The 14,345-nt window shown below is 39.2% G+C and overlaps 1 protein-coding gene across 6 annotated transcripts in view; it reads left to right on the top strand.

Moving 5' to 3' along the window:
• Positions 1 to 14,345, top strand: part of heatr5a (HEAT repeat containing 5a) — a 96,636-nt gene that overhangs the window by 2,641 nt on the left and 79,650 nt on the right. For all 6 annotated transcript variants that reach the window (XM_052025504.1, XM_052025514.1, XM_052025524.1 and 3 more), the window contains exons 2-5: positions 3,420 to 3,631; positions 7,526 to 7,737; positions 12,467 to 12,575; positions 12,841 to 12,990. In XM_052025504.1, coding sequence (XP_051881464.1) covers positions 3,506 to 3,631; positions 7,526 to 7,737; positions 12,467 to 12,575; positions 12,841 to 12,990 — 597 coding nt within the window. In that variant the 5' untranslated portion in view covers positions 3,420 to 3,505. The remainder of the gene's footprint in view (positions 1 to 3,419; positions 3,632 to 7,525; positions 7,738 to 12,466; positions 12,576 to 12,840; positions 12,991 to 14,345) is intronic.

Below are 14,345 nucleotides of genomic sequence, written 5' to 3'. Positions count from 1 at the left end.
ACTTAATTATTTCATCCATAACTTATTGCCCACTCAGCATTTAAAAGATCTCTGCTGTTCAGTTGAGAGCTTTATGTTCAAAAACATAGAATGCATTGCAGCATAATGATTTCTTCACTGCATCCACCTCTTCCTTGTAGTAGTTCGATCTTGCATTGCCTGTGAAATCATATGATTATTGACTGATAATTGAGGGTGGCAATGAAGTTTAATATCTGGAGTTATGTACAGTTAAAAAATATTTTTGTGATTGTCCCATCAGGAAGACTGATTAGTTGAGGAAAGGTGTTCTTGTCATGGAAAGCAGTTCTTTTTCTTCATCCATGGAATTCCACTTGTCCTTGATCCCATTGAAATAAACACCTACAGGTGCATGCACCAACCTGACAGCTGAACTATCTCTTCTGGTTAAATCGATACTTTTATCATTAGTCAATAAGCACTTTTTCTGCATTCTCTGCAACATTGCAATTTAAGTACCTTAATTGAAATACAAAAGAACATTACATAACAATATATTCAAGCATATTTCAGCAGATTTTCATCAGTGACATAAATGCAAATTACTTCAAGCCTTCACACGAGAATGATAAAGCATGCCTTTTTAGTTCTTTGAGTATAGAAAAATATTGAAAAAATGTGAAAGACTGTTGAATCACTCTGACAACATTGAGAAGTTATGGGAGCAATTTAGGGCTCGAGTCTTTGTGGGATGTGTGTCAAAACAAGTGGATGGTGCACTACGTTGTGGTAGTTATTATTCAGTGGTTGTTCATTCATCTCTTGACCTTTTCTCTTCCGCTGCATCATCATCTCTATTCAGCATGTAGTTCTTGAATTGACACTGTGGAGTGAATACTGTAGAATGAGACACCATGTTAATTCAAAAATCACTTTATACTTATTTTGTTATGTTGGAATCTTTTGAATATGCAGCACATACTAACTTTTCTTGATTCTTTTTGTCTTTATGCCATCATCAGGTTCTTCATTGAGGGAAAATATTTAAAACTTATTGCTTATGGTAGAGTGGACTTGAGTCTGGGATTACAATTTGAATAGTGTGGACTTGTTTTAATATGTAGGCTGTTGAGAGCAAGTAATGATATAAGTGTGAGCTTTTAAAGGAGATGCAGTTTGGTTGAAAACGTTTTTCTGGTCATTATAGGGGACCTTTGTTCAATAAATTATAAATCAGTTTGTCTGAACACATTGTTTCATGAACGTAATTTCTCTTCCAGCATCAAGTATGCAGTTAACAAATACAAGTTTCATATGTCAGTCAGTAGTGAAAATATTCATTCTGATGATGTAACTGAACAGCAAAATGCGTACTCCGGCTTTTTTTTAGTTTGTAGTTCACTATTGTGAGCAATATTTGGATTATTTATGGGAGGATTAGTTGTACTCGTAAGAAAGCTGCCTGGTTTCAAACAACAGTAGTGTCTTAAGCAGCTTTCAGGTAACTTGTCATTATAAGTAGATGATTGAATTTATTGGTAAATCTTGAGTTGCTGTTTGCAAAAATTCTTATAATTTTATTTAAATATAAATATCTTGTATGATATTGGGAGGGTGTGTTGAAGCTATAAATGATATAAACAGTTTAATGTTAATGAAATTGCAGTGCTTAACAGGACATGGTCATCCTTAAAATTATAACTTAAATTGGATTTTTGTCACCACAACTGACTTTCTTGGCACTATTTGAATAGGTTCCAAATTTGTGGTTGTGTTCAGGTTTTAGCTTTTACGCAATTTAATTTTGATCAGAAACAATTTTAGTCCTCTTGAGAAAAGAAACTTTCAGTTTTGTGGCTTGTTGATCTTGAACCCCATTCCTAAAATATAATTAAATATATGAATAACTGGAGAACTGTTTATTTTGTATGATATTTAGTCATGACTCTGGTGGAATCTTGGATCAGTGCTGACGTGAAAGTGTTGATGTTTCCATATGCAGCAACCAGCTTGTTTTTTTGAAGTTGTCACGTTCCTGAAACACAAACTGCACTTGTACATTTTTTAATGGTATTTTGACTTCCTGCATTGTTAAGGAAATTTCTTGCAGCTGAATTGTTCTTGTGTACTTTTACCCCAATCCTTAAAAGGTGTTTGCACTTGATACAGAAACATCCCCACTGAGAGAAAATGGATTAATAAATTTCATAAATTTTTGTACAATTATATTTTAAACAACATTAACAATAATAGTCCAGATGGAAAGCAGAGAAAAATCAATCCAGGATTCAATCTTGTAATCCACAAAACAATTAAACTTTGACTTGTAAATGTTCCTCAATCAAACAATGAATTATTGAGCTGAAATTATTTTGTTAACAATTGCACTTTGTGGTCTTAAATATAATTACAGTTTCAAATAACACAATGCATTTCATTGCAGCAGTACAGGTAGATAAGGTTGTTAAGGCGCATAGGATGCATGCTTTGAGCAAGGAGGTTATGATTAAACCATACAAAACATTATTTAGACTGCAGCTGGAATACTGTATTCAGTTCTGGTTGCTATGTGAAAGGAAGGATGTGATTGTACAGGAATGAGCACAGAGGAGATTCACCAGGATGTTACCTGGGACGGAATACTTAAGTTATAAGATGAGACTGGATAGGCCTGGTTTGTTTTGTTTTGGTTTTTGGTGTCATTAGAATGGAGAAGGCTGAAAGAGAATCTGATAGAAGTATACAAAATTAGGAGAGGCATAGATAGTTTGCACAGTGAGAAACTTTTCCCCTTGAGTGGATGTGCCATAACCAGAGGGGATAGGTTTAAGACAAGGGGGTAGGAGATTTGCCGGGGGGTGGGGGGGGGGGGGGGATGGTGGGTGGCAGATTTGTGGAAGGATATTTTTCTCCTCGTTGAAATCTGGAACACAATGCCTGAGATGGAAGCAGCTACTATAACAGCATTTAGGAAGTATTTAGATGAGTGCTCGAAATCCTGTGGCATGGAAAACAGGCTGAGTGCTGGAAAATGATGTTAGTTCTGATGGGTTGTTGATAGCTGGCATGTATGTGGTGGGCTGAAGGGCCTGTTTCTGTGCTAATGACTGGCTATTACCATTTGTTTTTAAAATAGCATATTATTCAATTTTGGTAGTGAGAGATGCTGTTACATTGATAAATTAGTGCAAAGATGTTCCTCTCATTTTAACATTGAGGAAATGGCTTGAAATTTGAATATGATTCTACTATACAACAAACTAACTCAAGCTAAGAGTTCAGTCTCAGATCTATTCACTGTTCAATATAACTTTGCTGCATGCTTCTGCTATTTTCCATTTCAAGATAAATTAAACAATTTTAGCTGGGCAGAGTGTTTTCTCATTGATTTATTGTCGAACCAGTTGATGTGACAGTCGCAGACTATTAATGAATAGTTTCTTGTGTTTGTGTTGCAGCAATTAAAAGAATGCCAAGATTTTCAATCCTCCTTCTGCCTTTTATCAAGTTTCAGTGAGCATTTGAAGAAAAGTCCAGCAGAGCTATGGAGCAAGCACATGGCCTGCTATTAAATGAGGAGTTCTATAGTAAATTGAGTGAATCAAAGAAACCAGAGTTTGTTTTTGAATGGCTTCAATTCTTACAGAAACTTCTGGTGGCTGCCAGTAAGGTAAAGCATTAAATGTCCTTAAAGTTGTGAAAATGTCCTTGTTTATGTAATGTGCCACTGTCTGAACATATAGATAGGTAAAACTGATTTATTGGAAAGAGAAAACTTTGTTGATCTCAAGCCTTTGAGATCACAAGAGTATTCCAAAGCACAGTAATTAATTTGAAGTTCAACCTCCGTTCTGAAGTAGACTAAGTTTTTACTGTAATCTATTTTTACTGAAGTTGGTTAAGGGAGGAATGTTGATTATGGCACTAGGAACTCCGGATAGGTACAAGCAGATGTCTCGGGGAAAATGGGATTATTAATGTATAAGTGATGCCAGAAAGGAGTGTGTTGAAATAATTTAAGCCCAGGAATGTCAAAAACTCACTTAAGGGTTTTGATGATGGAGGTGCTTGATTGTACAGAGGCAGACATTGTTGTAAATATAGATTCATAGAAAGATACATCTTAGAAATTGGCCCTCACTACCCACCTCATCCAGAATAACTCTGATGCCTATCTACGCTAATCCCATTTGCTTGCATTAGGCCCATATCCCACTACTCCTTTCTTCTCCAAGTATCTGTCCAAATGCCTTTTTAACATTATAATATTACCTGCCTTCATGACCTGCTCTGACAGATGTATCCAAATTTTCACCACTCTGTGTGAATAACTCATCCCTCAGGTCTCCTTTGAATTTCTCCCCTCTCACCCTCAACTTGTGCCTTTTAGTTCTAGACTCCACTGCCCTGGGAGAAAAATTCTGACCATCTATACTACCCATGCCCCTCATAATTTTGTAAACCTATATAAGGTCACCCTTCAGCCTCCTATGTTCCAGTGAGTATAAACCTAGCATATCAAATTTCTCCTTTCCTATCCACATAGCTGTCAAAATACTTTTTACACACTATGACTGTACCTGCCTCTACCACCTCCTCTGGCAGTTTGTTCCATATACCCATCGTGCTCTGTGTGAAAATCTTGCCCCTTGGATCTCCTTTAAAATATTTCCCCTCTCACCTTAAACCTGTATCCTCTAGTTTTAGACTCCCATCCATTTGGAAAAAGACTGTGACTATCTACCCTATCTATGCCCCTCATAATTTGATGAACCTTTCCAAGATCACTCCTCAGCCTCCTCTTTTGTACAACTGCAATGTGATGTCCCAACTCTTTTCCTCAATGCTTTGGCCTATGAGGGCAAACATACCAAATGTTATTTTCACTACCCTATCCACCTGTGTCGCCACTTTCATGGAGCTATGGACTTGTACCCAAGGTCTGTCTGCACGTGAACACCCTGAGATCCTTGCCACTTACTTGATATGTCCCACCAGAATTTGACTTCCCAAAGTGTATGTCTTTGCACTGGTCTGGATTAAATTTTATCTGCCACTACTCTGCCCAACTTTCCAGCCTGATGGCTGTTCTGCTGTATCTTTAAACAACCTACTTCGTTATCTACGACTCTCATCAATTTCTGTGTTGTCTGCATATTTACCCGTCTGTTTCAAACAGACGTCCCAGCACTGATGCCTGCAGTACACTTGTTACAGATTGCCAGTGAGAGAAACACCTATCCACCACAACTCTTTGTCTCCTATCACCCAGCCAGTTTTGGATCTAGTTCACCAATACGTCTCAGATCCCTTGTCCGTGGACCAGCCTACCATGTGGGACCTTGTCAACATCCTTACTAAAGTCCATGTGGATAACATCTGCTGGCCTGCCTTCATTAATTTTCTTGGTTACCACCTCAAAAAATGAAACTAGATTTCTTCTCTACAAAACCATGCTGACTCCTCCTAATCAGTCCTTTCCTTTCCAGTTGAACATAAATTTTGTTCCTCAGAATTTTCTTCAACAACTTCTCTACCACTGATGTAAGGCTCACCAGCCTGTCGTTTCCAGGCTTATCCCAACTGCCCTTTTTGAACAAAAAGACAAAGTTAGCTATCTTCCAGACTCTGGTACCTCATCTGTGGCTAGTGAAGATGCAGTAATCTCCTTCAGAGCCGCATCAATCTCCTTTCTCACTTCCCTTAGCATTCTAGGATATTTCCTGTCTGGTCCTGGGGATTTATTTACCCTAATGTGCTCCAAGGCTTCTAGCTCTTATTCATTCCTGATACAGATGTGTTCCAGAATATCACTGTACCCCTTCCCAAAGTCTGCAGCTTCCATGTCTTCCTCCCCAGTGAATACCGATGAGAAGTATTAAGTTAGGGTGTCGCTCTTATCCCCAGCTCCATGCATTATTTACACCTCTGATCCTTTAAAGATAAGTGTGGTAATCAATAAGGAGAAGGACATATAAGCTAGTGAGTTCAGGGAAGAGAACAGTGAGATCCTGAAGCATATCAACGTTACAAAGGAGGAGGTGTTGGCAGTCCTGAAGTGCATCAAAGTGGATAAATCCCTGGGAATTTACCAGATGTATCCTAGTACATTGTGGGAAGCAAGGGAGGAGATTACTGGGGCCCTGGCAGAGATTTTTGTTTCTTCATTAGCCACAGGTTAGGTACTGGAAGATGACAAATGTTGTGCCTTTATTTAAGAAAGGTTGCAAGGACAAGCCAGGGAATGACAGGCCAGTGAGCCTTGTGTCATTGGTGAGTTTGATTCCATGCAGTGCTAGTTTCTTTGAGAATTTGTGTTAAAGCCCATATTCAAAATGGTGGTAAAGTGCCAAAGTTAAAATGTGGAGATGTGAATGGCTTCAGAACATAAATGTTGTATTCAATTATGTTTTCCTACCTTTTCAATATATTATTTGAATCGAAACTGAAATGAAAAGGTAATGAAATTATGCACTGTGCCATCCATGGTTTCACAGAGCTTTACTTTCTCAACATGAGAAACCACAGTTCACATCTGACTTTTTGAGTACTTTTCCACTTTGATGATATTTTGATTTAATCTCCCATGGGAGTGTTTTTAACCAGAAAGTTAAAACCAGAATGTGTTTAAAGGAGGGAACAAAGCTGGGCTGACAGATCTTTTAATGGTTTTCTGCATTCATTCATGTGATGCTGGTGTTATTGGGCATATTAGTATTTATTCCTCATCCTTGATGGGTTGCTCTTCCACTTGAGGGCATTTAAGAGAAAACTACCTTGCTGTGGGTCTGGAGAGACAAACAGACCAGCATTGGCAAGGTCAGCGGGTTTCCTTTCAGACAGAAGATCGTGAACGAGATGAGATTTTATGATGATCCAGTAGTTTTATGATTGACATAAGGGGGTAACATTGTTTTATCGAAGAGTTATTCAACCAGTTTCAAATTCTCTAGTGACATGTTTCAACGTGATCTTCCAGGCTTCTGGATTACTGAATAATATATCAGATTTGGGGAAGAAAATGTGCTCTCTTTGGAGAAATGCCTGCAAGTGAAGCTTCAGACTTCAGTTGGCTGTTCATGGATAGCTGTAAGAGTTCTGCCAATGTTTTTCTCTCACAGCCCAAGGCACCACACTGTTTCTGATGGGGGTTGCAGTTGAAGAAATGCATTATCTTTTTAAGAATTTAACATGTAATTGAGGTGATCTAAGATCAGGATTTGAGCACATTGGAGCTGCTCTGTCTTGGTTCAAAAAGAAACACAAATTCTATTTGAGTGTCAATCCAAATTGTTGGGAAATCTAATGAAAGATACCCTGGAGGCACTGAAAACTCTGGATTCTCTTTGGATTCTGGTTGAAATTCCTCGGTCATTAACTGGTGAATACTATTTACAGATTCCTTTGTACATGCAGAATTGCAGTTTGGTTAGGTTGCGTAGCAAATCTGCATTCAAAGAAATTAATTTTGAGTAAACCACACAAATTTTGAGAGGCATGCTGAGGGAAAATATAAATGTTGGTTTTCATGCAGCAGCTTTTTCAGAGGACTCTTTGTTTTCAGGCTGATATCAAAGAGAAGCAGAAGACATTGGTGGAACAACTGACAGCCTTGTTGGAGAGCTCACCAGGACCACCTGCCCGCAAACTGATCGCAAAGAACCTGGCCTTATTATATAGTATTGGTGATACTTTTTCTGTGTACCAAACTATTGACAAATGCAATGAGATAATCAGGAGTAAGGATGACTCGCCAAGCTACTTGCCTACCAAACTGTAAGTGATTTTGTTTTTGTAGCAAACATGAAGATTATGGTAATTCCACAGTTGTGAGTAATATTGTGACAACACAGCTTAAATGGCAATGACTGGACTGGAAAAACCACTAATTTTGTGTTTAAGTGAATTGGTGAATGTAGTAGTCACAGGATTCTGAATCTGAGACTGGCTTCTGTATATTTTCCCCTGAAATTTCACATGCTGTATATAGATGTTTTAATGCATACAATGTAGATAGAATCCATTGGGAGGAGATCATTTGCTCAGAAATTCTCTCTGGTATAGACATTTGCATCGATGATGGTGGGAGTTCTTGGTTACAGGTAAGCTCCCTGCATTGTGATTGCGAAGCAGATGTGTGTATGTCCATGTAAGTAGATTTTGGGCAAGTTTCCTGGTCTGTTCCATCTTTCAGCTCAACTTTACCCAATGCAGTAAAACACTGATTCCACTGTTGCATTATTCAGCAACACTGATGGTTAGGCATCTGGCTCACCAGATACTGGTTGCTGCCATTCTTTGCCATCTGGCACCACCAAAGTTCCAAGCATGCTGGATTAACAAAGTTTACTGTACCGTGCACCCTTTCCTATATAAGGGAAACTTTCCAATTTTGAGTAAAGTGCACTTCTCGTAGTAAACTTGGTGATCCACAAGAGGTAGCCACTTGGCCATTAAGTTGGCCAAAAGCCACCAGCACTGACCATTGTAATAGCTGGAAAGTGGACTTCAACTGTTATAGAGATGACACCTGCCTTGTTTTGCGCAGCAAAGTTTATGACTGCAGGACTCATCAATGTTTGGATCTGAACACAAGTCTTTAGAGCTGCATGCTGTTCTGAAGGGTCAGGTTACCATTCCCAATTCACATGAGAAGCAAACCCCTTCTCTCCTAGATTTTAATTTTTCTTGTGGTTTGCATGTATTAAATTGACATCTGGCATGCCACCTTAGAGGTGAGGACAAAAACTCCAGTAACAAATGTTGAAAAGGTTGTTCTTTTTCACGTCCTGGTGGTCAGCTAAAGTTATCTGTGTTGATCTGGGAACCATCTCACCTCTCAGAAATAAAAACGTCCTTATTTTAAAAACCCAAATGAGGCTGATGAGATTGGGAAGGGTAGGTCTGTTGATGTCTCGTATGGATAATTTCAAAGGGCACTTGGAAGACTGTGTGCCAACAGAGGGATGCAAGATTCTTTGAAATGTTGTACCTGCTGTGGCCTCCCTGCCAAATTTTACTATTTGTAGTGAGAGACATGCATTTATGCCTTTGAAGAATTCCTGGGTAAAGAAGATGCTATGAAGCATTGTAGATATTGAGGCTGGACAGACAGTGCACCAACTTTCCTCATTTAAGCTTGTTGGAAATATTTGCCTTTTTTAAAGGAAGGTGTTAGCAGTTCAGATTGTGAATCTGCCCCTCATTGGGGGAAAAGGGCATGAATCAATGATGCAGAAAATGTTAGATCTCTGACCTGCTGAAAAAGGAATGTTGAATCTGTTGGGATATTGCAATTTTTGCCTGAATTTTGAAAAATGGCTCTGGTGTTTTTATGAATGGCTTGGAGTGTTGCCCTCATGGTTTGCTGTTGCCTCAGCCATTTCAGACTTTCCTCATGACTGCTGACTTTTGATTGAGCCAATCTCGGCACAGAAACAGGCCCTTTGGCCTCACTTGTCCATTCCGACCATGGTGCAAACCCGAGCTTGTCCCAATTGCCTGCATTTGGCCCATATCCCTCCAAACCTTTCCAATCCATGAACCTGTCCAAATGTCTTCTAAACATTGTAATTGAACCCACCTCTACAACTTCTTCTGGCAGCTTGTTGCATGTACCCATCACCATCTGTTGGAAAAACTTGCCCCTCAAGTGTCCTTTAAATATTCCTCTCTCACTTCTAACCTTTGCCTTCTAGTTTTAGACTCCTCTGTCCTTGGAAAAGGTCTGTGACCATCCACCTTATCCAAGCCCCTCGTGATTTTTTTGTAAACCTCTACAAGATCTAATTTTAAAATAATCTCTACTTGCCAATCAGAGGGAGACTCATTTTGAAAATAGAAGATGTTGAAATATACTGCAGATACTGACAATCTGAAATACAACACAAAATGCTGAAAATATGAAGCAGATTAGGCACTATAAGTGCAGAATAAGAGTAGGATAAAATGTCAGCATCTTGTCTTATATGCTGAGCATTTCCAGAATTTTCAGTTTTTTTGGAGGTGTTGAGGTTATTTGGGGAAAGTGGCAAGGAACAGTTGGAGCAGTGAGGGGGTAGGTGGGGAAATCAATGAAGCAGGAAAGTGGCATTGACTGAACTTGACAGGAAGAAGCAAGTGGCGTAGTGAGTAGTTAAAACTTTAAACATTATTCAAAAACATTGCTGGCTGATAATGCACAGTCTAAGTGAAACTTTTCATGTGAGTGGCCCTCCATGGAAAATGTTTGTATGCTACAAAGTCGAGAAAAGGGTAGATTTCTGTCCTGTTACTCATTTATTGAAATAGGGGTGCTGTGCGTTAGGGCTTTTAAGATGCTGCAATTTTGACTGAATATGAAAAATGGTTGTTCCTCTTATTTGGGTTGCAGACTCCAACATTAGGCCATAGCCTTGTATAGTGGCATACTCGTGCACAGTTCCAGTTTTTTAGTTCAATTAAACAATTATGTTGAGTAGTCATAGAAACAGGCCTTCAGCCCAAGTTGTCCATGCTGACTAAGATGCCCATCTAAGCTGGTCCCATTTGCCCGTGTTTGGCCTATATCCCTCTTAACCTTTCTTATCCATGTACTTGTCCAATTGTTATTTAAATATCGTTATTGTACCTGCCTCAACCTTGGGCAGCTTGTACCATATACGCACCACCCTCTGCATGAAGAGGTTGCCCCTCAGGTCCCTTTAAATCTTTCCCCTCTCACCTTAAATCTCTGTCCTCCAGTTTTGGACTCCCCTACCCTGGGAAAAGACTGTGCATTCACCTTATCTACGCCTGTGTAAGGTCACCCATCAGACTCCTACACTCCATGGAATAAAATAGTACATAAAAAGAATAAATTGGTTTATTATTGTCACATGTACTGAGGTACGGTGAAAAACTTTGTTTTGCCTGCTATCCAGATGGATCATTTCATCACATCAGTACATCAAGGTAGGACAAGGTAAAAGCAATAACAATGCAGAATGAAGTATTACAGAATAAAGTCCTCGCTTGCCCAACCTCTCCCTTTGACTCGGGCCCTCAAGTCCTGGCAGCATTTTTGTTAATCTTCTTTGCACTCTTTCCTGCTTTGTGACATCTTTCCTTTTATGGAGTAACCAAACCTATACACAATACTCCAGTTGAGGCCTCACCAATGCCTTGTACAACTGCAACATAATGTCCCAACTCCTATACTCAATGCCTTGTGTTATGGACTCAGTGAAAGTCCCTTTAAGATAGAGAGTGTGTGTGTGTATGTGTGTGTGGGGCGTGCTTACGTCAATAGAAGGTAAAGGACGTAATGACGTTGTTGAAGAAGTTAGAAGAAGAAGAAGGAGAGAGAGAGAGAGAGAAGGGAGAGAGACACCAGCCTGCTAGTTTTCTCTATCGATGGATGAGAAACTATAACTGTGTCTGCCACTGAAATCCATGTATGGAAGTTGGAAGTAATCCGGTGGAGTTCACTTTGTTGCTGACCTGTAGAAGGAAACAGGTATTTGTGTGTGGACGACCACGATTCGGATGCTTTTCGGGGTGAGGAAGTCACTACCGAGTAAACACTGAAGTGTCGTTTGGGTTCCATCGTGGAACATTTGGATTTCGTATTTACTCTCTCTATGTTTCTCTACGTCTACGTCTTATCTTCAGACAACGGTGGTTGTTGAAGAAGCCCTTGCTCACGTTTCACCTTATGGCTTGCAGAACTGAACTTTAAGAACCATTCTGGAACTGGGAGTTTTGGACTTTGTCACACACACACACGACGAGTTTAGTTTTGGGGTTAACGTTTGAGGTTTAACATTTTTGAATTCTAACATACTAACATTTTTACTTTTATTTTACGTATCATCATAAGTAGTGATTAATAAAATAGTTTTTAACACTGAATCATGCTCAGTGTGTTTCTTTTGTTGCTGGTTCGTGACACCTGTCTGATGACGGCCAGTGTGTCAAACTCCTTAACCACCCTGTCTACCTGTAATGCCATTTTCAGGGAACTGTGTACTTGTACTTCAAGGTCCCCTGTTCTACAACGCTCCCCAATGCCTGACAGTTCACAAAGAAAATACTACCCTGGTTTGACTTCTCAAAATGCAACACCCCACACTGAACTGAATTGAACGTCATCTGCCATTCCTTGGCCCACTAACCTAGCTGATCAAGATCCTCTTGTAATTTTTGATAATCTTCACTGTTAACCACAATCCCTGTAGCACACCACCAGTCACAGGCCTTTAGTACTTAGGCTTCTGCCTTGTATTCAATGATCTATTGTGGCATTACACCTAATAAAGTAAGTTACTCATTAACCTTCCATTCTCCTAAGGTATTTTGCTGATTCAGATTGCCCAAGTAATTTTGCTTTTTATTTTGCTATTTTGTAGAAAAGTAATTTCTGTGAAAAGATTAGTCTTGACCAGATGTGTCAGACTAACAATTCTCTCTTCAAGCTAGTAATTTTTAATACAGTATTTCTATTTGAGTTGACACAGTTGTTTACATTGTTGGTCCTGTTTTGCAGGGCTGCAATTGCTTGTTTGGGAGCTCTGTATGAACAGCTGGGACGAATGTTGGGGAATACACACACACACACTGTGGGAAACTTGTTGAAAGCTATCAAAAGTGCTGAGGTAGGAGACTTTGTATCAGAATCTTTTCTGGAAATAGCCGATCGAATCATCTTCACAGTCAATATAACTTTGCATTTGGGAAATTTTATTTGTTTTGATAAATTGACAATCCTTTATGTGTAATTTTGACTTTCTGATATTGACTAATTTGCTAGAAGTTCCAAGAGCGCTGAGCCTCCATGCACATTCAGGAAGTTTACTGTTTTTGTTAGCTTTGACAGTGTATTGTCTTTAACATCCATGTCCGGTGTGATTTGTGATCTAGTCCCAAGGGCGCTATGAGATTATGCTGAGTTTACAGAAGGTGCTGCTGGGGCAAGGAGTTGCTGCTGTACCATGTCACAGAGATATCTACAAAGCTGCTCGCTCATGTTTGACAGATCGGTCAATGGCTGTCCGTTGTGCTGCAGCAAAGGTATACATTTTGCAGTTTTTCTTTGAGCTCATTCACTTTCAAACACATTTAAATGAGGAAAAGTGCTCTGCAAGGTTGGTTAAGACTGCAGAAGTTTGTTCAAGAGACTTTTTGACATAATCTATTTCTCTATTTTTAAAAAGTTGGTTGTCTTTTTCTCGGTTTTATTCCAAGATGCACAAAATCCATGAAGTAACATTAAGCTGTGTTGGAAGCCTCAGGAAGTCCTTACTATATGATAAAAGCAGATTTATTAGTATGAAGGAGTGGAAATGTGATTAAGTGTTTAAAAACAATATTTTCTCTTTTAATGTGACATTCAAAAAGAGACGCAATTGATCTCAGAATTTTTTAACTGGTTGAGGGGATAAGAATGGGGGAAGATCGATGAACATTTAACTGAAGAAAGTTAGAATAGAGTGTAGGTAAAACATGAGTTGTGAGGCAATAGAATTGGTGGGGGGGGGGGGGAGGGCGAAGTGATTGAAATGGGATCTTTGCATTCCACGTTGGATGGTGTGAATGTGTGACGAACAAGGCATTGCAGGGACTGGAAATTGTGTGAGTAAATTTAATTTAAAAAAGAAATTTTTATCATGGGACATGGGCTTGCTGGCATGGCCAGTATTTACTGCCATTCCTATACACCCCTGAATTGAATGGCTTACTAGGCCATTACAGGAGAATTGTGAATCAACCATCTTAACCATATTTGGAGTCAGGCAATGCTGAGAGCAGACAAATATGGCTGTCCTTTCCATAAAGATTTTAGTGAGCTAGAAGGCTTTTCGATCATCTGGCAGTTTTGTGGTTTCTGTTACTGGTCCGAGCTTTTCACTTCCCAGTGTATTTGATTATTTTTCTTTAGATTCTCCCGGTGCCATATTGGGATTCAAGTTTGTCTTTAGATAAACTGCGTAGGTGTTTGGATATTAGATCATTTAATGTAATCTTATTGGCAATGCTTACATAGATGTAGAGATATGATGGCAGGCATTGACTGATTTAATTGAATGGCTTGTTGTAACATTAATTATTTTATTCAGCCTAATAGCCTCACCTGGTGTGGTAAAAGGCAGGCTTATGAGTTGCTTCAAGGCCTGCTACTTCATTGCTTCTGTGGAATTTCATCAGGAAGTGTGCAAAAACTTTCTTGGATCTTTTTTGTTCTCTGGCAATTTTAAAATGTGGAACATAATTGACAGTAAAGATCTTGACCAATTGTGCAGTATGAACAATTTCTGTGAAGGTTTCTCCTGTTTGGCCATGCATCTTCTGTTTTCCACTATCCTAGAATCATAGAACAGTACAGCGAGGGTACAGGCCTTTTGGCCCAAGGAGTCCATGCCAACCAT

The sequence above is a fragment of the Pristis pectinata genome, chromosome 1, assembly GCF_009764475.1.
Source record: "Pristis pectinata isolate sPriPec2 chromosome 1, sPriPec2.1.pri, whole genome shotgun sequence".
In the NCBI taxonomy this organism is placed as follows: Eukaryota; Metazoa; Chordata; class Chondrichthyes; order Rhinopristiformes; family Pristidae; genus Pristis; species Pristis pectinata.
This window is presented reverse-complemented; position numbering and strand designations above follow the sequence as displayed.